This window comes from Ammospiza nelsoni, chromosome 1, assembly GCF_027579445.1.
Source record: "Ammospiza nelsoni isolate bAmmNel1 chromosome 1, bAmmNel1.pri, whole genome shotgun sequence".
NCBI classification, from domain to species: Eukaryota; Metazoa; Chordata; class Aves; order Passeriformes; family Passerellidae; genus Ammospiza; species Ammospiza nelsoni.
This window is the reverse complement of record NC_080633.1, coordinates 5,683,981-5,711,941: the sequence shown is the minus strand read 5'-3', so window position 1 is coordinate 5,711,941 and position 27,961 is coordinate 5,683,981. Positions and strand designations below refer to the sequence as shown.

The 27,961-nt window shown below is 39.2% G+C and overlaps 1 protein-coding gene across 2 annotated transcripts; it reads left to right on the top strand.

The window, feature by feature from the left end:
- The first annotated feature begins 407 nt into the window (after window positions 1-407).
- WDR48 (WD repeat domain 48) lies at window positions 408-27,150 on the top strand. Of its 2 annotated transcripts, XM_059475218.1 has the most exons (19): window positions 408-490; window positions 8,724-8,864; window positions 9,764-9,842; window positions 10,120-10,202; window positions 10,318-10,447; window positions 12,237-12,325; window positions 13,175-13,276; window positions 13,598-13,822; window positions 15,239-15,313; window positions 15,618-15,720; window positions 16,024-16,121; window positions 17,708-17,815; window positions 18,175-18,271; window positions 18,773-18,868; window positions 20,933-21,038; window positions 22,423-22,510; window positions 23,071-23,147; window positions 23,898-24,090; window positions 25,127-27,150. In XM_059475218.1, exons 1-19 carry the CDS (start codon window positions 443-445, stop codon window positions 25,220-25,222), a joined length of 2,034 nt encoding a protein of 677 aa, XP_059331201.1. In that variant the 5' UTR covers window positions 408-442; the 3' UTR covers window positions 25,223-27,150. The 2 variants fall into 2 exon arrangements, with proteins under 2 accessions (XP_059331201.1, XP_059331209.1); XM_059475226.1 differs by lacking the exons at window positions 408-490; window positions 10,120-10,202 and having other exon boundaries at window positions 8,766-8,864.
- The last annotated feature ends 811 nt before the right edge of the window (window positions 27,151-27,961 follow it).

The window sequence follows — 27,961 nt, the reverse complement described above, 5'->3', positions numbered from 1 at the left end:
ATTTTATTATCATTAAACTTTTAAAATTTTAAAAAACAAGTGATTGCCGTTTTTCACTGTTACCAACACCTGAAACCGCTGATTTAGTTTATTCAAGCGGGCCCTTCTTATTTCAACACTGGCCTTTCGCCACCACTCGAGACGAAGCAAAGCCGGACGAACACACCTCAGGAGCACCAGGAGGCGAAAAGGGACGGAGAAAGAGCAGCAGGACGGCGAAGGAAACAGACCTGACCCGCCCTGGGGCCGGGCTGAGGCGGCGCCTCATGAGGCGGCAACATGGCGGCCACCCCGTGAGGGCGGGAACGACGGCCACGCCCCCATTGGGCACGCCCTCTTAGCCACGCCCACCCCTGCCGCTCGCGTATAAAAGCCTCGCGCGGGCCGGGTGAGGGGGCCGGCACTTCCGGTCGGACATGACGCCACAGTGTCAACATGCAAGATGGCGGCGCATCACCGGCAGAACACAGCGGGGCGGCGGAAAGTGCAGGTGAGGGCGCGGCGGGGCCGGCACGGCTCAAAGGGAGCCCGGAGCCTCGCGGGCCGCGCCAGCGGCTGCAGGGTGTCAGCCCTTGCGGGTTTCTATGGCAGCGCAGTCGCCTCGTCTCGCACAGCCGCGCCGCGCTGAGGGGAGGCAGCGCCGCACGCCCCCGGGGTCCCTCCGCCGGCCGAGGGGTCGAGCGGCCGCCTGAGGCAGCGCTTGGGGGGAGCTGCTGCTCGCTGCCGAACCGGGCCGGGCTCTGCAGCCCGCCGGAGGCTGAGCTGAAGCAGCTCGGATCAAAAGCGGCGGAGCACGGGAGGAGAGAGGGAGAACGGTGTCCCCAGACCTGCTTGGGTGGAACGGGAGTTCCCAGCAGCGACAGAGCTGCGGTTCTTGTCTCGGCTGTGTCCGGTGCCAGAGTAGGTTTAGGTTAGATATTGGGAAGAAATTCTTTGCTGCGAGCGTGGTGAGACGCTGAAATAGTTTTCCTAGTGAAGCTGTGGATGCTCCTCCATCCCTGGAATATTTCAAGGCCGGGTTGGACAGGGCTCAGAGTAACCTGGTCTAGAGAAAGCTGTCCCTGCCCAGGGCAGGGGTTGGAACTGGGTGATCTTCGAGGTCCCTTCCAACCCAAACCATTCCATGATTCTGTGATCTGTTTGCATCATATTTCTGCTTAGTTTCTGTAAAACACTCTGTACCTTTGCACACATGAGCAAGGAGCAGGGTTTTTTCTTCTCAAGTTTCAGAAATATTCCTTGCCAGCTCCAGGCAGCATTTATTGAAGGAAACCCGTGGCACAGGCAGCCAGGTGGGTGTAGACTTTCTCAACACACTTGAGGAAGAATTAAACCCTGTGGTTTGGGCCCAAGTGTTTCATTGTACCCTTGGTGGAGACTGGCATTACTAAAGCATGTATAAAAAGTCAAGACTTAACTTTAAAAGCCATTAAAATGGGTTTATTTTATGGTTCTCAATGCTTTTCTTCTTGTTTGTGATGTTGCCTGCCTTCAGCTGTACCTATCCAGTGGGATCAAATGAAATATTGATTAGGCTTGAAATAGCATTAGGAACTTTAAAAACAGAGATGGGTTTGGTTATTGACATTTCATTTATCACACAGAGGAAATGGCATCTTTTAGAGCATTTGGTGTTTTCTGTGGTTAAGGAAAGCACTCTTTCAATTCTATATAAAGAATTCCCTTGCCTTGACAGAAAAAAACGGGGTATGATTTAAAATATAAATAATGCCTGTGCTGTGAACAAGTTTCTGCAGGTTACACCCCTAAGCAGGGGGATTTTATTGTACCTTGATATTTGTTTGATGCACTCCTATTTATGAAGTAGTATTTCCCTGACAGCAGCATGCATCAAAGAGCTCACTCTTTCCTTTTGTCACTACTACTTTTTGTTGTCCAAGTTTGTTTTTACAGGTGGTTTTGTGCTGGTTTGTGATGTTTTGTCTCTTCTCATTGTGCTGTGTGTATTTTTTCACCTCATGTACTAATGACACTGTTGTACATGACACTGGTCTGTGTCTGAGCAGTGCACTGTGATTTAGATCCAGGTTGGTTGTGTTTCCCAGAGAAGTTTCCCAGCCCTGGAAGTGCTCAAAACCATCTTGGACAGGGCTTGGATCAACTTGGCATAGTGGAAAGTGTCCCTGTGCATTGCAGGAGGTGGAATGAGAGCATCTCTAAGGTCCCTTCCAACCCAAACCATTCCATGATAAACATTTATAAAGCTTAACTAGAAGCTGTTTTTTTTCTTTTCTTCACTCTTATTATTTCACCTGCTTGGTTAGTGACAGGATTTTGTTGAGTAAAGGAGTTTTAAGTGACTGTTTTATCCATCAGCTGCAAATGAACAAATAAAACCACTCATGATTTATTTTAATTCCCAATGGCTGAGCATTTAGGATGCTTCCACAGAGAGTTTTTGAGAGAGAGACAGAGTTGGAGAAATTTGTTCCAAACCTGTGGGGATGGAAGAAGAGGCTTTTACAAAAGACACCTCTCAGGCATGAAGGAACATTGATTCATTATGTGGCAGGAGAGCTGGTGGAAATTTATGGAAATCAGAACTATTATTAGCTTGGATCCACCTGTTCTGCTGGTAAGCAAAGCCATCCAAAATAGCCAGTTTAGGGTGCTTCTGCATATAATTTTAGTTTCTAATGGTGTAATCAGAGTTTAGGCCTCAAAATAAATTCCATGTATAGAAAAAGAAGAGTAGCTAAAATCTTTAAATGGGAGTCAGGCATTTGAAGTGTCCAGTGGCAGGTGTTTGTGAAGCTTAGCCCTGCCTTTCTGAAGGCTGCAGGAGTGAGCTTGAGTGATTTGGGAGGGAGGGAGGATGCAGGGCTGTGTCAGACACTGATTTGGGAGGCAGTGAGGGTGTCAGACACTGATTTGGGAGGGAGGGAGGATGCAGGGCTGTGTCAGACACTGATTTGGGAGGCAGTGAGGGTGCAGGGATGTGTCAGACACTGATTTAGGTGGCAGTGAAGGTGCAGGGCTGTGTCAGACACTGATTTGGGAGGCAGTGAGGGTGTCAGACACTGATTTGGGAGGCAGTGAGGGTGTCAGACACTGATTTGGGAGGCAGTGAGGGTGCAGGGCTGTGTCAGACACTGATTTGGGAGGGAGGCAGTGAGGATGCAGGGCTGTGTCAGATGCTGCTGTTGGCCATGTGCTGCAGCTTTCAGATGTCCTGGCAGTCAAGTCAAGGTGAAGCTTTCCCAGCAGGTGCCTTGAAGGAGCTGCCCTGGAGGGGTTGCATTGTAACTGCTCTCCCAAAGTTGCTCCCTGGCCTGAATAAATTTCCTCCCAAACTCAGAACAGCATAGAGAATTTTCCTTATAAGGGTCAGCATCCTTATAATATGATTGCATGAATTTTAAGCATTTTTTAGCTTCACATCTTGTACAGAGTAAGAAAATCTCATTGTCCATCCCTGGGAGTGTGCAAGGCCAGGCTGGATGGGGGTTTGACCAGCTTGGCCTCCTGGAAGGTGTCCCTGCCTGTGGCAGTGCTTGGAATGAGATGGTCCTTAAGGTCCTTTCCAACCCAAACCATTGTGATCTCTTTGAACTGATTTTGTCATATTTGTGCACTAATACTGCAGCTTACTAGATGTGATATCTGTTATTTTTATATAATAAATATAAAAATTATAATTACAAATGTATTGATTTCATATATAATGCTTAAGCAAACAAATAACCGGTATGTTGATTCCATTTTAAAAGGGTAAAATGAAATGAGCTTCTTAATGCCTTCCATGACTTTTATTCTGGAGCCTCGATAAAATTTCAAATAATCTACTTAATTAAAAACCATGGTTTTGGGATACATATGCTCCACCAAGACAGTAAAGCAATGTTGATTTTTTTTTTTCTCCTTGGTACTTCACTGCTGCTTATCTCATTCATTCAGATCTCATAGAACCCTCCCATGATTTTGAGAAATACCTTTTTTTTTTTTTAATTGCTCACGTAGAAACAAGGAATGAGTGTCCTCAGAGTTCAGCTGGTTACTGTTTCCTCTGTGTGGTTGGGTGGGCTGTTGTAAAAGCAGATTTTACCTATCTGTGAAGATAAAGTATTATAATGCATGTAATGTAACGAGGGTAACATCATCCCACATCAGTTGATATAAGTGTTTCCTGCATGGATAAGTGTAAGTCCTGCAACAAATTCCTTTGGCTTTGTGTGCCAAAATGTATCTGTGGGCAGCAGCTTTGTGTCTGGAGCTCTCAGGTAGTCATTAAAATGATTACTCCTGGTCCATTTAGGCTCCTGAATCCCATAAACTCTTTATGATGAGTGGATGTTTGTGCAGTGCTGCTGTGGAAGATTCTTACTCATTCTGGGAGCTTATAAAAGCTGCAGCAGTGTCAATGGCACAGCTTTGGTTGTTATTAAATATTTCACATGCCACAAGCTCTGCTCCTCCCAGCCAGTGCTGATCTAAATCCCAATTTTTGTTTTGCCCCTGTGGTTTGCCCCTACTGGAAAGGGCACAGCAGGGATTGCTCCATCCTGTCCTGCATGGAGAAAATGCCACTGATGTCTCAGAGCCTTCACTTCTGGGGTCTCCACACTCCTTTCCAGTGCTTTATCTTCAATGATAAGATCTGTGCTCTTCAGGAGCAGAGGTGAATTTTATCCCAGCAGTTTCTCCTCAGCCAGAACTTCACTACGTTTATATTGTTTAGATATGTTTCTGTACACGCAGGTTTGAAAATATACTTTGTTTTTGTAGTTTTGTATATTTACTAAATCTTCTAATATTTCTTAAGTCTCTGCTAAGTGTCACTCAAAAACCCAACCAAACAAAAAAGCACTTTCACCTTTTTCTCCCCAAATAAGAACATAATGGACAAACACGTGTGGGTTTTCAGCAATCTTCCTCCCTTCTTTGTGAATGTTTTGGTTTTGTGGACTTGGCTGTGTCTCCACCACTCTTACACAAGTTTCAGCTCTTTTAGTCAACTTGCTGTTGCTTTTATTGATACATTTTAAGTTCCCCATGCATTTCAACAGCCTTTCAACAGATTTTGCGGAGCCCCCAATTTTTCCCTCTGTGTTAATGTGGAATTAATGCATTTAAGTACAAGCCTGGATGCTTCTGGTGTGATACCTCCCTTTCCAAAGGGCTCCATGTGGTGTGCAACAGATGTCTCATGGGGTTATTTTTAGTTCAGCCACATGTGCTGCATGTCTTATTCTAGTTTTGTTAATTCACAAGATGTTTATTTCAGTCCCAATGCCTGGTTACCAGGAGTAGACCAGTCAATATTTATTATTTTGGATGAGCAAATAAATTTATTCAGTATTTTCAGTGTAAACAACTGACAGTTACTTGGACATCATTAGGTGTCCAAAAGGAGTTGGAGAATGCATTTTTTGCTGTAGTCCTTTTCAGCTCATACTGTTTTCAGGTCAGATGGTTTGCCTTGTCCTTAGCCAGCTGCTCAAATTGCAGTGTTCATTTCAAGTGTTGATGTTGTGTCCTATCAACTTGCTGACCACAGAATAATTTTCTTTGTTTGTCCTTGTAGTATCAGAAATTAAAAATAAGAAGTCCTTATTTAATTTGGATTAGAATTACTGTTATGATTGAAAAATATCTGTCATGGTTTCTCCACATGACATGGAGGAAGTTATCATTACCTAATAAAATAGGAATTTCTTTTTTTTATTGTTAGTTCTTCAATTTTTAAGACAATTTATCAGGACATGTATGCTCTTCCTTCTTGGACAATAAATAACACTTTGTAAAATTATGAGAGACAAAAATAACTGGTTGAATTCTGTGCACAGTAGCAGTCATTGATGGGAAATTTTGTATCAAACTCTTTTTGTTGTTTTGCTATATTTTTTGCATCAAAGATCTCTTGTATTTACACCAATAAAAGGAACACAAGATTTTAATCTTGTTTAATTCTGTTACAGCAGAGTTATTTTCAAGTTTGTCACAGGGAGAAAGAAAGATGATGTTGGATTTCCTGCTCAACTTCTGCTGAGATCCAATTCAAATCTACCAGGGAACAATAGCACTGAAAAAATATAACCCCTCTCTTTATCCCAGTTCTTTTAAAATAAAAACAATACTTGCCAAGAGATGTTTGACTGAATTAATATGTGGAAGTCATTAAAGGCAATAGAGGGCAAATTAACTTTGACTATTTCAGTGCTGTTGATAATGAGAAATGGTTGTCATTCTCCTCTGATTATGTCTCTTTGTGAGGGAAAAACAGCATTTGGTTGAGCTGACTTTAATTTCATCAAGATTAATGTAGAAATATGACTCAATTTCCAAAGTCCTGTGAAAGTCTTAATCATACATGAAAAGTACCTTATTTACTAAAGTAAGCCACCATTTGGGGATTTTTTTGCATTTTTAAATATTTATGGCTGTGTTTTTCTTGACTTCTTTTAAACTAAAAAGAAGTAACATTATGTGCAGAAAGCATCAGCATTATCATGCTTAGGTGACTAACATAGTTTGACAATCTAACTTGTGAGTGGAATGAAGAGCTCTTAAATTATACCTGAAAATGTAACAAATATGGGAGATGACTGATAGAGGAGGAACAAATCCAAAAATTGAGGATTTCTCCAAGAATATCCTGGTAGCATTTGGGAAAATGAAAGGTGAAGGGCCCTATTATATAACAAATATGGGAGGTGACTGACAGAGGAGGAACAAATCCAGAAATTGAGGATTTCTCCAAGAATATCCTGGTAGCATTTGGGAAAACAAGAAGTGGAGGGCCCTGCTGATCTTGAATCTGATACTGTGTCAGGAAAATGTTGTTCTCTCTAATGAATAATATTAAATTTGATCTACTGACCTCTAGGTTTGTGTCTTGCTGCTGACATTTAGTATTTTTAACTGAGTGTTTTCACTGGTTTTATTCAAAGAATTTGACAGCAATGTGAATTTGGAATGATGTTAAACCTTGACTTTTGTACACATAATCTGTGGGTCTTTCAGCAATAGAGTCGTGATATGATTAAGCCCAGGTAAGGATTGGCACAGATCTTGCTCCCTGCATCTCACAAAGAAATAATACCTCAAGTGCTTGAAGTGCTTTATCAGAGCACTTCTGTGTGGTTGGTGGTGTCTCCTTGCAGCAGCATCTCTGGAGCTGTGTGTAGGTGGAAACTTGAGCATGGGGAGTGAAAATGTTATGGATGAGTCTGGAATGGGTGAGAGAAGCTGAAAGTATTGGAAATGAGGACACAAACTAAAGCTGGAAGAGCTGTGGTACTAAAAGGGCTGAGAGTGGCTGACAGAAGGTCTTTAAGAGCATTGAGGATATAATAATACAGTTATGGTGCTGTACATATACAATTATCTATCATGTACATTATTAAGTGTAGTGAAGGACTTGTGGGATGTTAATGGAGAGTGTTGAGGCAGGAGGCTCTTAATTTTGGTCCTTCAGTGTTGGTCTGTAGAGCTGCTGCAGCTGTTTCTCAACCAGAGAATAGCACTGGACATGTTTTTTCTGGAAGCATCAGTGCTCTGGCTGTGCTGCCTGAGGATGGGATAATTTGGTGGAGATGTTTCCCACATTCACCAAATGGACCTGTCAGCTCTCATGGTACAGAATCTGAGCTGCTGTGAAATACTTCTGTGATAAGGACCACTGAACATCATAATTTGTTGGATTTATTTTGTGTCACTGAGATCTGATCTGGAAAACATTTTCTTTATACTACTTTAACACAGTTACTGGAGTGAAAAATTGATTTCAGATCTCTAGCCCATGACTACGCCTTGTAAGCATTGTCAGAACACTGGTGCTTGTGTATCCAGAGGATTCCTGTTTTCAGCAGGTTTGATTACACCAAGCATGAAATTTTACCTTGTTCTGATTATATTTTATAGAATCTGGGACGATGCATAACTGGCGTCTTCCCCTCCTTTTCCCTCAGCTTTGAGCTTTTTTTTTTTTGAGGGCTTTCCTCAGAGCAGTGTGTAAACCCAGGGATCAGGAAAGTGAGTACAGTAGCTCTGAAGCAACTGCAGTGTCTTAGAATTGTATTTACTGAACACTAATAATGGAGACTGCTGTGGCCTTTCAGGGTCTCCTGAAATTTCCTCTTAGTTTTTCTAAACAAATCAATGAAATAACCTTTACACACAGTACTGTCAAACATGGAAGGAAAGAAACTAATGGGATAATTTATCTGAAAGAGCACTAAGAGTTTGAGTTTCTTATTATATTGGCAGGTAGGTAGTTCTTAAAAATTGGTTTAAAATTAGTAGAGACACCTATTGAATTTGTATCTGCAGTCTTTCAGTGCTTTGTAATCCACAGTGACCATATCCCCTCTTTTGTGAGGTTGGGAAATACTGGCATTGCAGCTATGGAAACTGTGGGACCCACTTGGGAAGTGACACACAGACCCAGTGTGTTGTGTAAGATCACCCAGAATGTGCACACACAGCAGGGAATTGAACTGAGGATTCTCTGGGTCTAACTGAGCTTAAATTGCAGTGATTAAAATAATCTACTGGGCTCCAGCTGAATCTCCTCTGACTCTTCCCCATTTTTGGGAGCAAATGACTTTGGTGGTGCTGAACTCTCAAGCTGACAGACAAAGCTTGTAAAACTCTTTGCATTTTCTACTCAAGAACCTTAGAAAGATGAAATTAGATGCTCAGATTTTATGGCCATGTCAATATCTTAGTACCATAATTGGATTTGTGCAAATGTGTTGTAGGTCTCCTATGTGATTAGAGATGAAGTGGAGAAGTACAACCGGAACGGGGTGAATGCGCTTCAGCTGGACCCAGCATTAAACAGACTCTTCACGGCAGGGCGGGACTCCATCATAAGGATATGGAGTGTCAATCAGCACAAGGTCAGTCAGGACAGCCTCCCTGGCTCTAAACGTGCTTTTTTTCCAAGTTATCCTGCTGGTAAGCTGCCTACAGGGCCGTACCTGATGCTGTGTTTTAACAGCTGCCAGTTATTGCGATCACAGAATCCTTTTGATATTGTTCGTACTGTGGTGTCTTACATAACTCTAGTTCTCACAAAAAGGGTTCTGGGAGAGTGATTTCAAACAACTCTGCACTAGGAAACTTTGAACCCATATGCAGGTTGGAGAAGGTACCACAACAGGATGTGATAGTGTCCTGGTTTAGGGCAAATTTGTTAAAGAATGTGCAAAGGAGGGCCCCTCCAAAAAGCAAACCCACGCGGCCCCTCCCCCCAACTGGTTCGGGAAGAATTTCTTGGAGAGAAGTAGAAAGAACCTGTTTATTTCAGGCACAGCACCCCCCAGCACACAAAATGAACAATACCCAATGACACCGCTCTGAGAAAGATGACAAAATCAGAAAGTCTCTTTCGGGGGTGGTTGCTCTGTTCTCAGTCCCTCCGGCGCTGGGGCAGCTGCTGCAGCCAAACAGTGCCAACCCTCGGTAGTCCCAGTCCGGAGCAGGTTCGAGATGGTCACAGGAACAGGGGAGGAGAAACAGTCCAGGAAGGAATTTGGACTGTTTAGCTAAACTAGCTAATGAGCAGAGAGACAGCAAGCAAAGCAGAAAAGCCAAAAGCAAAAAGCGAAAGCAGCCCCATGTACTGCCCGTCTCTGTGTCCCTGATAAGAGAAACCCAAACAAAACTTTCACTCCTCAGAGACAGTCTTTAAGGCACAGAACAGATGAATGGGGATACAAGCATCATAACGTCACCCCAGGACAGATAGTCACAATCTTCTCCATTGGTGATGAGTTTATTTTTTCTTAATTTACAGCAAGACCCTTATATAGCATCTATGGAACATCACACAGATTGGGTAAATGACATTGTGCTCTGCTGCAATGGCAAAACATGTAAGTACTTAAAAGTTTCAGAACTGCAGTATTCAGAAACTGTATACAAGTAAATTATCTGCTGCTTTAATTGTTTTCCATCTTTTCTTAGCATGTAAAATTAATTTTTGATGTATATTTTAATTTTGGTAAATAGTGTAAGCAGCTGTTCTAATGAAAATTGAAATGTTATATGAATTGTTTTAATCTCTTTTGAAAAACAAATTAGAGTAGTACGAATATGCTTTAAAGTAATATATAAGCCATTAAAATTTAGTCTTTATTCTTTCCAATTTAGTGATATCTGCTTCTTCAGATACTACTGTTAAAGTGTGGAATGCACATAAGGGATTTTGCATGTCAACACTAAGGACGCATAAGGTGAAAAACATTATCTGTAAATACTGTGTGTGATCAGTGCCATTCTTACTATTATTAAGATGTAGACCTCAAGATGATAACATTGATTCATATTGTTCCATTTATTTTATTGTAGGACTATGTGAAAGCCTTAGCATATGCAAAAGATAAGGAGCTGGTAGCATCTGCTGGGCTTGACAGACAGATATTCCTCTGGGATGTAAATACTCTCACAGCACTGACTGCCTCAAATAATACTGTCACAAGTAGGTACCTGGGGAGGGGAGGCAAATGCAATCCATTTTATTAAGTAGCATAACCTGTGAGGTCAGTTTAAAACTATGGATGCCTTTTTCTGTCTGTACATGAAAAAAGGGCAAGAAATTTGAAGGAGGAGTTTGCATGTATTGAGTCCATTTGTTGTGTTATGTAATAGCTGGAAATCTAGAGCAGCCAACAGTCATGGCATTTAGAATAGAGGACAAGTCTCTTTGAACTGTTTCTCCTGAACTGTGACATGCTGGTTTCTCTGAAACTTGATAGAACTTTAACTTGAGAAGATTTTAACCTCTCAACCAGCCTTTTATAGAAATGTTCTCTTAGCTTATTTGTTGCTACATTTTTCTGTGTTTTGTGATTTGAGGTTGGTTTTTTCTTGGTATAGATGCTGGAAAAAAACCCAGGAAGTGCAGCTCATAAAGCAGGATTTGATACATTTGTCAAATCTGTCAGAAGAATAGTTACTAGATAAACTAGACTAAAAAGCACACAGTAACACAAAGCACTGATTACATATAAGGATAACACCCTGGTGAGATCTAACTCAGTAGAGAGTGGAAGGCAAGGAGAAACTGTAAATTCTACTCATCAGGGTTAATTCTCAATGTCACCCTCATCTTTTAGGAAGTCACCTGTCCTGCTTCTCTCTCCCAGAAAAGCATTATAGAATGTAGAATATCTATAGAGTATAGGGTTATAGAATATCCTGAATTATAAGGTACCCTCAAGGATCATTGAGTCCAGTTCCTGGCTCTACATGGGACAGCCCCAAAAATCTCACCCTGTGCCTGAGACTGTTGTCCAAATGCTCCTGGGGCTCTGGCAGATGTGACAATGCCCTGAGGAACCTGTTCAGTGTCCCACCACCCTCTGGGGGAAGAACCTCTTCATGATTTCCAGCCTAAACCCTCCTGACACAGGTTTCTCCACTGTGACAAAATGTAATATTAAATTATGATATTAGGTTAAAAATCCTGTGTTGGAAACTTAGCTCCATCATATAAATGAATCATTGTGGAGTTTCACATTTTTACTGGCCATGCAGTTTGTTGCTATTCTCAGCCTTCTTGGTATACTGATGGTATGGATTTGAGGCTTGATGAAATGCCTGATTGTGCTCTCTAAATAGATGATTTTCATTTGCTCTGTCTGTGCTTTTCTGAGTTGAGGGACTGGTACTTCAATCTCCAAAAGGGGGTTAGGCTGGTTGGTATGGAATTCCTCAGCTCTGATGGTAGGTGTGATGCTAAGGAGCTGCCATATGGTTTTCATAAGTGCAGAGGTAGCATCCCTGCTCAAATAACACATTTCAGTGCTGCAGTGTAACTTCTCTGCATTTCTTCTGAACTAGAAGAGCCTTTAATACAAAATATAGACTTTTACTGTTGCTTGGAAAAAAAAAACCTCTGCACTTAAATCCAAATGCTGTGTGTTACAAGATGACAAAGAAGTGTCATATTGCAATGATATAAGTTAGCAAGGGTGGCTTGATGGTCCTGGCACAGAACTGTGAGGCCAAAAGGTCACCAAAATTGTAATAACCATAAATCTGAGGGGTTACTTTGTTTTTATGCAGCAGTAGATTTAGAATTGGAATGGGGTTTTCCCAGCACTATGCTGACTATATATAGTCTTTCTGAAAGCAACTCTGTATATGGGGCAGAGTGGCACTATTTTCATGAGTCAAAGAGTATTGAAATACCAGTTTTGAGTCAATAAGTATGGTCTTCAAATAACAGCATTAAAATTGAAAATGTGCATTTTATTTTGAAATAGCTTCTTCCCTGAGTGGGAACAAAGACTCAATCTACAGCCTTGCAATGAATCAAATGGGAACAGTTATTGTATCAGGGTCCACTGAAAAGGTAAGCAAAATTTGGAGGGGTTCATTTCACTTCAGTTCAATTTCAATATAAAGAGACAATTTTATTCATTTTCAATGTCATGTCTGTAGCAGCTTTTGTGTTTTCAATAGTGAGGGCAGACACTTCTCTTAAGTGGGAGTGCAAGTGTAGGATACAAACCCTGCCTCAGTCTGAAGATGTGATGTATCCATAGAGCTTTAATACATAGGGGAGACAATCAGATCATCTTGTGTAACCCTCTTTGTCAGGGATCATTACATTTCCCCACAAGAGCTCTGATTTTGAGGACACATGACTCAGATGATTATCAGAACTGAAGCAGTTGCTGCAGGTAGGAGAGAAGGTACCAGCAATTTGCAAAATCCCTGCAGGAGGTGGGAAATTAAGTGAGCTAATGAAACTCAAATGTTCCCAAGAGACAGCCCTTGCTCTTTGTTAAGGAAGATAAGATAGACTTAAATCTCTGAGTTTTTATTTTTTTTACCTAATCTAACCTTGAGAGAATTTTATTTCCAAGACAATATAAAACAGAAATTAGGATACACCAGTGAAGCATCTGAGAAGATTCTCAGAAGCACATTTTATGTCCTCATCACACTGTCCTTTTTACAGTCACTTCCATTCTTTAATTTCTTTATGACAAAAGAAGCCAGAACAAATTAAATTGAAATTAGGAGAAGATCACATCTGATTATTAGAGCTGGATGAGATATAGTTATGTCTGTCTTGTTCTGACATGTTTTCAGTGATGAATGTCCACGTGTTTGGAATAAGGGAATAAAGGCTCAATTTCTCACATTGGTGGGAAGAATGGTGTTAATGTCATTTATCCAATGTCTGTTCCCATAGGTTCTAAGGGTGTGGGATCCAAGGACTTGTGCAAAACTCATGAAACTCAAAGGGCACACAGACAATGTCAAAGCTTTGTTGTTGAACAGAGATGGCACCCAGGTATGTGCTTTAACCTGAGACAGAGGCATTTTACAGAGAGCAGAAAAAAGTCATCAATCCATTTCAATGTAATTATTTATTATCATAGATTGCAGATATTTAGTGGTTTAAGGTGGAGAGGCTGATGGGTGAAAGTTGTTTTTATTGCTGTTCATCCAGATGTGTGTTGGGACTACATAAAATACTGGAAATCCTGATGAGAATTTAATACCATTTTAGAGGAAAAATATAACTACATAAATGATTAAATCTTTTTTTATTAAAAAATATTTTGAAATCCTTAAATAACTGTTTGATTGAAGTGTGCTGGTTGTTGCTCAGTGTCTTTCAGGCAGCTCTGACGGGACAATCCGCCTGTGGTCCCTTGGGCAGCAGAGGTGCATAGCCACGTACAGAGTCCATGATGAGGGTGTTTGGGCTCTGCAGGTCAATGAAGCCTTCACTCATATTTATTCAGGAGGAAGAGACCGGAAGATTTATTGTACAGATCTAAGAAATCCTGATATCAGGGTGCTGATCTGTGAAGAAAAGGCACCAGTTCTTAAGGTAAATGAGTTTAATTCAGGGAATCGTGGAGTGTCTGAAGTTTGGAGTGATGGCTGAAGATCATCTGGTCCAGTTCTCTGCCCTGCCCAAGAGCTCTGGATCAGTTTTTCCCCCCAGTTTTCCCCCCAGTTTTCCCCCCAGTTTTCCCCCCGTACCCATCAAGATGGGTTTTGAGTATCTCCAAGAATGGAGAATTCACAACTTGTGCCAGTGTTCTGTCACTCTCACAGTATAAAAGGATAATTGCATGTTTTCTCATGAAACAGTGGCTTGAGGTATAAATTGATTACATAATTCACATTGGCTAACAAGTGTTTACTACACCACATCTTCAGCAGATTGCCTCTGTCTCCCAAATTGCATCTGAAGTTTAATTGCCTGAAGAAGATGGATGCCTGGCAGCTACTGAAAATGTGCAAATTTGAATATTACTGAAATTGAATATGCTTCACACATGAGAAGTTTGGTTTATCAGGCTCTAGTACAGTTTTAAGAAATTTTAAGAAACTGAGCTGGCATTGCCAAGGTTTTGTACAAAAAGTGGATTTTTCTTAGCAGCAGCATATGTGCACAGGACTGCTTTAGAATCTGTTACATACTCATGGGAACCAGGAGTAAAGTTGTTTGTGGGTTTTTTTGAACACCTAAACATGATATTTGCATGCACAAGTCTGAATCTTTCCAAGAGGCTGTTTTTTAATTTTTTTTGCTGTCTTTTACTTTAATGACATGACTTTTGAATCTTTTATATATAAGGTTCAAAAGTATAAGGAGTGTGCAATCAAAACATATGCTAATAGATATGAGCAGCCTGGCTTTCCTTGGGAGTGAATTCTGGCTTGGAGTGTTAAGATAAAATCCTGAATACCTTAACTTAGTTCTGGAAAAGTCAGGATGTGAGATTTCAGTTCAAAATGGAAAATGAAAGTGCTGGTCAGCTGTACAAAGGTCAGAAGGAGCCTCTAATCTTGGCTACAGTGATCTGAGAAATGTAATGGCAGAGCCAAATATATAAAATTCTGCTTTTTCTTTTGGATAAAACTTCTTAAATTCTCATTTTAACCATATGAAGTGTCTGAACACAAAGTAATTGAGAAAATCCTGTACTTAGGAAACTGTCCATTAGGCAAAATTTCATCATGCTGGAAGTAACTCTAACTACTTTGTTAATACACATTGCATCTATGATTGCCCGTGTCTAGAATTCATTTGTTGAGTATTTGTTATAATTCCTCTTGATTTTTCACAAGTTTCATCTTAGTTACTTTTCATTTAAACTTTGTATTTCTGCAGTAAACTGAAAGTAGTGCTGTTTCTGAGATACTCTTGATTATAGGAGTGGCTCTATACAAGACAATACAAATTATCAAAGGGAAACTAAGTTAAGCATGACTGAAAATTTGTTTCATTATTTAGATGGAACTGGATAGATCAGCTGATCCTCCTCCAGCACTTTGGGTAGCAACAACTAAATCCTCTGTGAATAAATGGGTAAGTGATACATTTTACAGTCTGTGAATACAATGGAGTAGTCAGGGGATTTGGATGTACTGTGATGTGTAAGTTTTCTTTCGAATAAATCATAAAATGCTAATATTGAAATTGCTCAAAAGGTATGAAGCTTTGAATTACTTTCTTTGCTCTGTGTTTATGATGCTTTTAAAAACAAATTGTATTTCTTGGAACTGGGTAGTTAACATCTAAACAGCAGCATGAACTGGCAGTTGTTACTCATAGATTAAAGCAGAGTTTTTAGATGATTATGAATGTGTCATTATTTTCTTTCTTTCTTTAGACTTTGAAGGGAATCCATAATTTTAGAGCTTCAGGAGATTATGATAATGATTGTACCAATCCCATTCCACCCCTGTGTACACAGCCTGACCAAGTTATAAAAGGTAAACAGCTGTTTTGCAGAGGAAAAAAATCTTGTAAAATCTGTTCTCTTTAGCACAAGTGATAGAGCTTTAAGATTGACTCAGTTTTTAAAAAACTTGCTACTATGATTTCAACCAGAACAATGTGGTTATTGTCTATCCACTGTTGGTTAGAGTTAAAATCATGTTTAAACTTTTGTGGTATCCAAGGTTTACACAAAAAAGTGAAACCAAAGAACAGCATATGTCATGTCATGCAATTTAATTGAATGTGATATTAGATTAAAATGACAGTAGTAATCTTAATTCTTGTTTGTTTGCCAGGGGGTGCTAGTATCATTCAGTGCCACATTCTTAATGACAAGAGGCACATATTAACCAAAGACACAAATAATAATGTGGCATACTGGGATGTCTTGAAGGTAAGGATGTGATTTCAGATTTTCTACTGTTGGATGTTTAATTATTTTGTGCCACTTTTTTATCTATACTTTTTTAGTGTCTGAGATTTCTGTTGTAGAAAGTAAATCATTTTTCTGTCTCAGGATGTTATGCAAAGTTTGCTTTTAGAAAAAGGGGCGTTTCTGAGCTTTTTTGTAGCTTTCCCAGATGAGGTTGATATCTGCATGCAACTGAGTTCAATCCAGTATTGTCATCTGCATTCTCCTGAAGTGCAGACCCTTGAATTTTTTCCAGGAAATAGTAATGTGTGTTTTGATGGGGTTTTGTTTCAAAGGGGGTTTGTCTTTGCTGGTAAGTCAGGAAGGCAGGAAAATGAACAGAAGGAAGCCTGGCTCCTGCCAGGTGTTGCCTGGGGAGACTTGGTGTGACATTTCTTAATGTTGTTTTACCCAATGATTGCTCAGAGGAGAGGGGAAAGAGTGCAGAGAGAAAGGACTCAAATCCCACATCAGTGAGGTGGTCAGCAATTTATTCTCTGGCAAAAGCCTGTTTAAATTCTAAATATTTTCCTTCTTGAGCTATGCAGTGCAGCAGCCAAGATCAGTAATGAGGTAAAGCATGCTCAGCCAACTTACTGAGTTGTTGACTGAAGCAAAAAAGAAATTAAGTTGGAGGATATAGATTTATACTAACAATTATCTAGATTTTTTTTTTAAAGTTTTCTTTATTTCAATCTGTATTTAAGTGTGCAGTGTTAGATCTCAGGACCAAAGTTAAATGCTAATGGTAATTTTTACTTTCGTTCAAGTATTTTTTTCTTAGTAAGGCTGTGAGAAGTGTCATTTGATACATGTTTAAATCCATATTCACTGTAGAGGTGAGATGATTTGCCAGGTCAGTGTTGCTCCCTGCACTTGAAAGCTGAGACTTTATTGAAGATGCTGGAAGAAAGGGAGGTTTTCCTACCTGAAGCTGCTCTTCAGTCTTTGCTTCCTGTAACTTTTCCTGGATTTTGAGGGAATAAATTCCAAGGTTGCAGTCCTCAGAATTTGCCTAAAACAAGTATTTCAGGATGACTTTGCAAGTGGATTATAATAATTTGGATTTAAACAGAATTACTTAGAGGACTTTTAAAGTAAAAGTATGAAAAAAACAGAAATAAATTATCTTCACAGAAATTCACTCACTACAGTTCCCATTGCAGTAGTTGAGCTGAATTTGTTGCTTGATGTGCTGGAAATATTGGTGTTTGATGGAGTACTGAAATATTGGTACTGGTGGGGAGAGAAATGACAGGGGGTATTGGAAGACAGCAGCCTACTCAGTGTAGGGAAAATATTTTCTAATAATCTGAAGTAACATTTCCAGACCTCTCTACTGGCTTGATTCCACTACCTCAGAAATAAATGAAGAATAAAAATTACTCACAATATAGATCACAGTTCGACTTCTTAAAAAAGATTTAACCTTTAACTTGGATGATTTTGGACTGCAGTCCTCAGGGAGAGATCATAAGTAACAATCATTCCAAGTGTGTATGAAAATCAAGGAAAAGTCTTGAGGTGTTGATATCACTCAGTACTTGTACATTTCCTTTGGTGAACAGGCATGTAAAGTTGAAGACCTTGGGAAAGTAGATTTTGAAGAAGAAATTAAGAAGAGGTTTAAAATGGTTTATGTGCCAAACTGGTTCTCAGTGGACTTGAAAACTGGGGTGAGATACAGCTCCTACATCTGTTGCTTTAATGTCATGTTTCACATTTTTTCATGTATTGTTTGTTCAAAAATATTTTAGTTTGTTAACTTTAGAAGAACATTAATTGCTTATCTGATGGATTACATTTATTTTCAATTAAAACAGCAAATTTTATTTCTTAATAATTGGAGTAACATATTTTTAAGTTAATTTGTGGTACAGTCCACCAATACCAATTATGAATTAATACAGTTTGGTAAACAAATTGTGCTGTCATGCTTTCAGAACTTCTTTGATTTATTGGAGCAAAGTTAGAGATTTATAGACTTACTTAATCCCAAACAACTATTACATTTCTCATGTTTTTTTGCCAACAGATGTTGACAATTACTTTGGATGAAAGTGACTGCTTTGCAGCCTGGGTTTCAGCAAAGGATGCTGGATTTAGCAGTCCTGATGGTTCTGATCCAAAATGTAAGTTTTAACTAATAATAGTGGTTTATTTTAACAAAGAAATCAGAATAAATTCCAGTATATATATTTTGAAGTATTCCAGTACCACCTATGTCAGTATCTGATTGGATTGTGAGGCTTTCTAAATAATAAATTCTGTAGCATATTCTCCAAAGAAAATACTTCCTTTCTTTCTGAAACAGTCATCTTCAGGGTTTACATTTAATTTTGTTTTAAATTTTCAAGATGCAATAGGGAAAAAATAATTATAACCTAATGTAGAGAATGTTAAAGCACAGGAGTGATCCAACAGCAGGGATTCTAAAATCAGCTTTTCCTGAAAAATTGTAACATGCAGCTCCCAGATTGTGACAAGCAGATTTCTGTGCCCATAAATAGTTTGCTTTGGGAACAGACCTGCTCAAACTCATGGGGAATTTTCAGCTGTGGATCAAATGGACAATATTGTATTGCCCATGGTTTTTTGTGTGATTGATGTTCTGCCTCACTGTGTGTTGACAGTAAACCTTGGAGGGCTTCTGCTGCAAGCACTTCTGGAGTATTGGCCTAGAACACATATCAATCCAATGGATGAAGAGGAAAATGAGATAAACCATGGTTAGTATTTTAATGTTTTCTTTTTTATTACATTGTTTGTTTATATGTTTCTTTAACAGATACATTTGTTGTCTTACACCTTTCTCTCTGTCCATTATAGACTTCATGTTTTTTAGCACTTTTAAATGTGCTTTACACTAGAAACTGTTGTATTTCTGAAAGTATCATCAAAAATCTTCCCTCTGTCTGTAAAAAAAGTAGGTGAATAAATGATTCTGAAGTTACAGAAACATGATGAAAAATATTGATGAAAAACAATTACTGGCAAACTGAGGCTTGACTTGGGAAAGAAACACTAGATAATGACAGGAAATAGCAATAATTCAGTTATCCAACATTAGCAAGTATTCTCTTGACATAATTCCAGTTTTCTTCTAGGTATTGTGAACAAAGAAAAGCTTGATTGGAAAAAATACATTCAGGGTAATAATACATGAAGTAATTCCATAGAGAAGTCCTTAAAGTGGTCCTTCAAGTCCTTAGCATTTTTAAGGCAATAATGCCAAGCCTAATCAGGCCTTAGATGAAAGCCATGTGAAATGTAAGGTAGAGGCTGAATTTGGCAAAATAAGAAACTCTCTTAACTCTTGAGTTGGAAATCAACTCAACCCAGGTCAGAGTTAACTGAAGTCTCATTTTTGGTGATTAAGAAATTGCTTTTTACAGATAGATGATGCAATTAAGAAAACTGCACATTCAGCATATCTCACTGCTTTGTGACAGGACTGTGCCAAGAATTAGTTGCTTTCTTCTTTCAAAACTGGCCTCCAAGGAGGTTTAGAGCTCTTGGCAGATTATTCTGGATCCAGCTGCTGATTCTCAGACTGTTGTGTATTGGCAGTTTGCAGCTTAGAGCCAGACAAGGTTTGACAAGGGTCACTCACAGGCTTCTGTGGTGTTGGATTATTGATGCTACCCTGCTTGTTCCTGCGTGGAGTTGTGGATTAGTGGAATGTTTGGAGTACTCCAACAGAATATTTTCTTTGCTGTTCCAGAAGAAAAAAAATTAGGAGACTGGCACTGAGCAGTGACTTGAGAAGGTGAAGTGTACCTGTTGGGCACTGGCATTTTTGTAGAGATACAAATTTAAATAAACACAAATTATGTGCAGTGTTGTTCCTCTCAATTGTTCAGAGAAGTGTTATGAAAAAAATCTTTCAAACTATAGGATTTTTCACTTGCTGTAACTTCAGTATCATGTTTACCCCTTCCAATACAGATTTTCTTTTTTTCTTTCTTTGCTTGTTACAGTTTCTGACCTTTCTTTGAATACATATGTTTCTGGTTAGAAAGCTGAGGAATCACTCATCTCTTCAGTCTGTGCCATTTAAATTTCTTAATGTTGCTTGAATTCAACACAAATGAGGTGCTACAGTGTAATGGAGATGATTTTCCCAAGTGCAAGTCAGGCATCCAAATTCTTCTACATTGTTTCAAGATACCTACTGATTAGAAGCTGCACTGCTCAAGAGGTGTATAAATAATGCTGATTTTTCTTTAATCTTGTCCTATCCACCTGATATAGAATCAGGTTCTTCAGTCTTTGAAGACCCTACTGCTGTAATTGGCTATAATAAATTGAATTTATAACAGAGGAAGTTCAAGGCACTGTGAGTCTGAGCTTTCCCAGTACGGTGTTTTGACATCTGGCAAATCCAGGTAGAAGAGCAGTGCAAACAACCCTTCAGAGTTCTGTACTGTCACTCTAGAGGGCAGAACAGTCTTGTCTTAGCAGAGTCTCTTTAGCTGAGTCCTAATTTTACTATTGTTCAGTTTGACAAAAGAAATGGGGAAAAACTTCATGATTGGGTTTTGACTCCTGGACTTTATTTTCCTTTTTTCACAGGCTTTTGAAATAGGTCTGCCACAAACCTGTATGGATCTTGTTACTCTCTAGTGTTTTTTTATATACTTGCTGTATGTTGGAAATGGGGATTTCCTTGGTTTTCATGAGGCTCATGACCTTATTAATTTACAAAATGCACCTGCTGTAGGTGGAATGTGTGCCCATTTTTAAGGCCTAGTGCAGTCTCACTGCTGTTTTATGTGTTTTTTTCCCAACAGTGAATGGGGAACAGGAGAACAGAGTTCAGAAGGGAAATGGATACTTCCAAGTGCCACCACATACACCAGTTATTTTTGGTGAGGCTGGAGGACGCACTTTGTTCAGGTATAAAAACTTACAAATATAAATCCAGTGGCTGAGCAGTCCCTTTCTTAGTGCAAGCAGGCATGTTATCAAAAATATTATTTCACTCTCTTCTGTACATTTAAGACATGCCCTTGCCAGGCAGAATAAGCAGCTGTTGATGATTTGTCCAGCTGAGCATGTGAGTTTGAGCATCATGTGGGGTTTTAAAGCAGTAAGAGTTGTGTACAGTCCTTAGTTGTGTGTGATATTTTTGAGTGCCCTCTTTCTGCAAACTGAGAAATTAAACTGTATTTTAGAATGAAATTGTGCTACTTTAGATTGTGTGTTGTGCTGATCTCTGAGGATGAATTATTCAGGAGCTGCTGCTCACTAGAGAATTGACTTCTGCTCCCAAAATTAGTTGATAAATCCAGTAGAAGGTCCTGATCTCTGGCAGGGAGGAACACAGGTTCTGTATTGCAATGTGTGTACTGGTACCCTTCTATTTCTTCTTGTTCTACATTGAAAAACCCAACTGTGATGTGTGATACATCAGAGACACTTTAATAGTGCTGCAAAACAAATGCTGAACTTGCAAACACTGTGAATTGTTTGATATTTACTGACATAGTGGATTTTAACTTTAAGGGATGGGGCATGTTTGGTTTGTTGGTTTTATTTCCCAGGCTGAACAGGCCCCAAATGATGTAACTTTTAGTCAGTGAAACAGGGAAACCATTTTCAGCTTGGAAAACTGACTTTTTTCCCTGCAGTATCAATGTATCAATGTGTTGTGCTTGGGGCTTAGTATTTGCCTGCATTCTGTTCTGGTGGATCTTCCCTCTTATGCAGCTGCTCCTGCTCCTCAAGGGAGCACTGGAAAGGCCCCATTGGAGGGAGCAAGCCACATTTATGGGAGCTAAAAGGTGGCTTGCAGGACTCTGACAAAATACCTAAATGCAATGTATGAAATGAAATGTGGCTTTTTTGCATCATTGCATGCGCACATTATCTGAAACTGGTTTTATTCTTTCCTTCAAGTGAGGTCTTAGCAGATGTTTGACATGCAAAGCTCATTTTTCTCAAGAGGAGAGAACTGCTTTATGCCAGGTGCCTCTCCCCTTCTCCTGACAGTTCTGTACTTCACACACAAACATAACACAATCCAGAGCAAAGTACTTTTATCTATTTTCTGTGTCATAGCTGTAGTCTCCTGAGATCCTACTCTCTGTTTCTGGGATCTGTCTTCCTACAGCTCCTTCTGCTCTTTACAGAAAATAAATAATTTCTTCCCCAGTAAGTTCATGATCCTAACAGAGTTCAGGCTCTCTGCCCATTAAAAGGGCAGAACTTCTCCTGAAAGCTTTTTAATGCAAATGGCAATAATTGTTGTTACAATAAAGGTTATTTCTTTGTGTCTCAGGTTGCTATGTCGGGATTCAGGTGGTGAAACTGAATCCATGCTTCTTAATGAAACAGTGCCACAATGGGTAATTGACATCACTGTGGATGTGAGTATTGGGTGTATAAGTTTGGCTTCTTTTAGGTTTTTTAAGATGTAGTACAATTAACTTTGCAGCATCTGAAATGACATTTTAAATTTTTGCTGTGTTTGTATTTAAAATAAGTGGTCTCAAGGTCTGTAATCAAGACCCTTTGAGATGCATCATTTTTTGATGTTTCTAGTTAAAGTACTTCTTGCTCAATTTCTTTTGACAGCCTGTCTTAGATAAAGAATTCAAAGTCCTGTGCATAATTGGTATCCTTTCCTAGTGAGGAACTCAGGAATAGAGAATACACTTCATATTGCTGCTGCCTTTTGATACTATCTAATTGCCTTTGAAATAAATGATAATTTATATTCAAAAGCTAGATGATCTGTGCATCATCTAAATTGAAGTGTCTCAGGAGTATGAGTAATTTGGAATTTAGCTGTGGTGGGGATGTTGATTAGGAATCTCGTGAGTTTTGATAATTAGGAGCTGAATATACTTCACATAGCAGCTGCTGCAAGTAGGAGCTGATAATGGTTCATCTTAAATTAACTCTTCTGAAACTTGTTGTCTTCTAGAAAAATATGCCCAAGTTCAATAAGATTCCCTTCTACCTCCAACCTCATTCATCATCAGGGGCAAAAACTCTAAAAAAGTAAGTAATGCAAATATGACTTATTAACATTGAATATCCAAATTGCAGAAAAAACCTGCAAGCTCAAGGAGAAAAAAAAACCAAACAGCAAAAAAACCACCAAACCAATTCACTGATTTTTTTCCAGAGAATTGTTTTGTGCTTGATGGATTTATAGAAGTTCTTAGTCATTTAGCAGCATTGCTCTAAAGCTCTAAGTTATATCAGAATATTTAAAAGCACTGTGGATTTTGGTTCAACAGGCAGTTGTTCAAGTTTATGCTAAGAAATGTCTATGAAGTGCCTGCTGAAATGGCACTTTGTCTTTTGTGGTATTTAATCAGAAAACAGATGAATTTATAGATTGTTTCTCTGTTCAGAACCACAGCTTTGTTTTCTGTTGCTAACAGAGATGAATAATTGCTTTTTGAAAGGAAAAGGGACAAAAACTATCAGTAGGGAATGCAAACGAGTTTGCCACTCACATGAGCTGTAACTGGGAGCTGGGTTGGTTAGAAATCAATGCAGATTTTTATCTCATCTTTTGAATATCTCAACTCCTTTTTTGAGTTATTTGCTGTGTGACTCTTTGACTAAATTGCTGTTATGATCATGGCATTGTGGATGATCCTGATAATTTACTACCAGACAATATAAAGATGATCTCTATGTAGCTGCATATTTTGCTACAGCTAAGGGAGGTGTTGTGAAGATAAGAAATAGAGTTTGTTTCTCAAGTTTTCTCCTGACAAACTCCTCTAACTCCTGCAGAGACAGGCTGTCAGCCAGTGACATGCTTCAGGTGAGAAAGGTGATGGAACATGTGTATGAGAAAATCATCAACTTGGACAATGAGTCTCAGACCACAAGCTCCTCCAACAACGAGAAAGCAGGAGAACAAGAAAAGGAGGAGGACATTGCTGTGCTAGCAGAGGAGAAGATTGAACTTCTGTGCCAGGACCAGGTAAGTTCCCTGTGATCAAGACCAGGCTCTAGCAGTAAATTGGTTGTGAATTTTTGAGTTCTGAGCTTGAAATATGCTACAGATTACCTGTTAACTTTAAGTAAATATTTTGACTGTGTTAACTTAGAGCTGACACAAGTTTCTGACAGTTGCAGATAGGTAGATGAAGGAGTTTTCATAATAAACCTGTTTAATTTGGTCTGGCATGGGGTCCTTATGGGGTTACATGCTCGTAGTCAACAAATGGGCTTAATACAATTCCATAGAGTTGTATTTTTAGCATTTCTTGAATGTTTTGAGTTCTACCTTTTTGGCAGTTTTCAAAATTGGTCCAAAACCATTAATTGCCTAATAAGTGTAATGGAGATTAGGCACTGAGGACGTGGTTGTGATCTGAAGTTACATGTTACTCTGCTAAAATCCTTCACTAATGTATCAGGCTCAGTTGCTAATTGAAAAATCTGAGCTTTTGCATGGTGTGGTATTTCCGTGGCAGGAAGGAATTAATCTGACTCCATGTTCTTAGAAGGCTCATTTATTATTTTATGGTATTGTATTAGATTATATTAAAGAATACTATACTAAAGGATAGGGAAAGGATACAGACAATCCTTTGGCTTAAAAAGGATACTAATGATACTGATACTAATGATACAAGGATATACTACAAGATACTAATGAAAAACCTGTGACTCTTTCCAGAGTCCTGACACAGCTGGACTGTGATCGGTCATTAAGTTAAAACAATTCACATTAAACCAATCAAACAATGACCAGTTGGTAAACAGTGTTCAAACCACATCCCAAAGCAGCAAAACACAGGAGAAGCAAATCAGATAATTATTATTTTCATTTTTCTCTGAGACTTCTCAGCTTCCCAGGAGAAGAAATCCTGGTGAAGGGATTTTTTAGGAAATATGATGGTGACAGCATGGCTCATCTTGGTATCAGTTTTCAGTTTGGTTTGCTTTGTTTTTTTTCAATTTCTGCCAGCCTGGCAGAATTGTTGAGTAAAAGCTGCCTTTTTGCTGTGCAGGTTTTGGACCCCAACATGGACCTTCGGACTGTCAAGCACTTCATCTGGAAGAGTGGCGGGGACCTGACGCTTCACTACCGCCAGAAATCGACGTGAGGGCAGCGCGGACCCAGAGCAGCCATCTCTGACCTGACCTTGCTGTGCTGGTTCCAAGAGTAGTTCTAGAGCAGCCCTGAACCCCTAAGGTAGATGAGACTTCTAATGCCTCAGTATGGATGGGAAGTAAACATTTAATTCAAGTGACTAATAGACCTGTAATATAGAGGAACAAAAAAAATCTATATGACTTAAACTAAAGTCTGTCCTAGTCTCAGTCAATGAGATGGGAGGTCCCTGAGTGGTTTGTGTTGTGTGAGGTGTACAGAGAGTGGATGACAACCCAGTGCAGACTTTTGCTTCCTCCTTTTGGCTTTTGGTTTTTTTCCAGAACATAATCCCTCATCTGCTCGTGCTCGGTATCAAACAGGTTTGGCCGTGTTAGTCACTGTTCACAATGTAATTAAGAACTGCACATGAGGTATTTTTAGTACATTCCATTCATAAAGTTCCAGCAATGATTTCTCACAGGTTACTTAAGCATTTCTACCACTAAAAGAAATTTGGAAGAGAAAACACCACAAAATAGATGTTTCATACTTGAATGAATGGGCCCATTTAATTGCAAACCAAGGGTTAACATGAGAATTGTTTTAATTGCTTTAGAGAGCTGTTGACATGCAAGATAAGAACACTAGAAAAATATCAGAGCAATGCGAGTCCAGTGATGCTGTGCATCATAATAGAGTGAACATGCTTTGCAGCAACTTATAGATTTTTTTTTTCCTAAATATATATAACTTCTTCCTGCACTGTGTCCTAGGTGTTCTAAAGACACACTAGTCTAATTTTTGGTAACTGTGCTCCAAAAGTATGTGACATTCTGTTAAAACTTCAAACCATTCTGATTATAACTTCATATGTTTAATGTTAAACTTTAAAAGCTTCTCAGCAGATTTCATATTCATGAGATAAAAATATTGATTCTTCTTTTCTGAGGTTTTATATGCAATTGTTCTTTTGTTAGAGATTTATGCAGATCTTGTTTTCACTGCTATTTCTAAAAATCTGTGACTGTCATAGGCTCATGGTAATCTTTTATAGAAGTTTAACTTATTGGGGGGAGGGAGGGTAAGGGCCTTTCAGCTTTTTGTGAGGAAAATGTGGGGATATCCCAGAAAACCATTTGTAGCCAGATTTGAGCAAATCACAAATCCTCATAGAGAAATGGTTTAAAAATTACTCTTGTCTGAAGCAGAAGCACAAGTGCCTTCAAGGGGCAGTATAATATTTGAGTTTCTTCAGGAGACACATGCTCTAGCCCTTCCTGTATCTTGTGATCAAGATTTAGGTTGAGGCCTAAGGAAAGTCCGAATAAATTCTATTACTGGGATTGTATTGGTCAGACAAAAAGTAAAGTATTTTTCATCATGTTTTATTTGAAAAAATAGTCAAAATAGAGTCAAAATAGTCATTCCCTTCTGCACTTTAAACCCAGCAAAACAAATTCATTGCTTAGACAAAACCATGGTTCAGAATCAAGCTAGCATGTCTTATCCCATCTTTTGAGAATCAAGTTCAGTTGTCTATCCCCATTTCTGTGTATGCTTAGTTTGACACAATTGTGCTTTAATTGCACATTTTTCGTGCTGTTTGTGAATTAAATGGTTAAACAGAACTGTAACTTTTATTGGTAATCTGTCCTGACTTGTATTTATTACTAGCAAGGGTCTTTGTCTGTTCCAATAGGCACTGTTTGGGTTATGTTTTGTTTCCTGGTTGTCTTCCTGTCCTATTGTATACATTGGAGTTGCTCACAGTAATTTTTTGTTTGAAATCAGCCCAAGGTTGTAACTTTCCTTCTGTTTTTTTCTTTCTAACCATCCCAAAACACAGTAACAGGAAAGATTAATGGAAGAGTCTGCAATGCCAGAAGGGTAAATGATGTTTCACAGTTGTATAGAATAAAAGGCTTTAGTTAAAATATTTTCAAGTTGTTTTGTGTACTAGATAAATTGTGTGATTTTGGAGCTTGAATTTAACAAAGGGCTTCAGAGTGTTTTGAAGCCTCAAGTAATGCAATGGCTGAAGAAATGGCAATGCCTTGGCAGAATTAGCAGAATTCTGTGAAGATAACCTTGTAATGTGGTTGGATGTAAAAATTTCTGAGGTGAGCAGACCTTCAGATGTGAGCTCTGAGTCCTGTTGAGGGGACAATGTCACATGGGCTGTGCTGCTTTTTTACCATGGAAGTATTTTGTGCTAACAGGTGACCTGTGCAAGTTGCTGCTGAGCTGTCTGGGTGTGGAAAGGTTGTAAGAGGCACATGGGAAATCAAACTGGGTTTCCTGATGTTGAAAATGCCAGGACAGAATGCTCAGAGCTTTTGCTGTGGGAATTGTCAGCTGAGCTGCTCTCTCAGAGCTCACAGTAATTCGGAGCCCAAATGTGCTCCCAGATTCCCAGCTCTGACTTACATGGTGTATAAAGTGAGAGAAGGGGTTTTTTTGCTATTACCTTTAAAATTGTCACCTTTTCTGGAGTTGTGCTGTCTGTAAAAGTCCTGAAGGCAGAAGGAGGAGAGCATTGAGTTAATATGAGTCACAGCCCCTGGGAACATTGTGAGCAGAGAGTTTGATTGCCAGAATCGTAGAGAAGGCTGCAGATTTGCAAAAATTAATTAATTTCCATGTTCTTAATGGGAAGGAGTTGTAAATCTGGTGTTTAGTAGTGCAGCCTGTCTCCCAGAGAAGCATTTAAATTGTGTATGACAGGTAATTTTTTATTCTTAGATGGGGT

Coding starts and splice junctions, on each gene's coding strand:
- WDR48 (XM_059475218.1), top strand. CDS start 443: ATGGCGGCGCATCACCGGCAGAACACAGCGGGGCGGCGGAAAGTGCAG. Junction 13,277..13,597: donor TGAACAGAGATGGCACCCAG/GTATGTGCTTTA, acceptor GTTGTTGCTCAG/TGTCTTTCAGGCAGCTCTGA. Junction 23,148..23,897: donor GGGGCAAAAACTCTAAAAAA/GTAAGTAATGCA, acceptor TAACTCCTGCAG/AGACAGGCTGTCAGCCAGTG.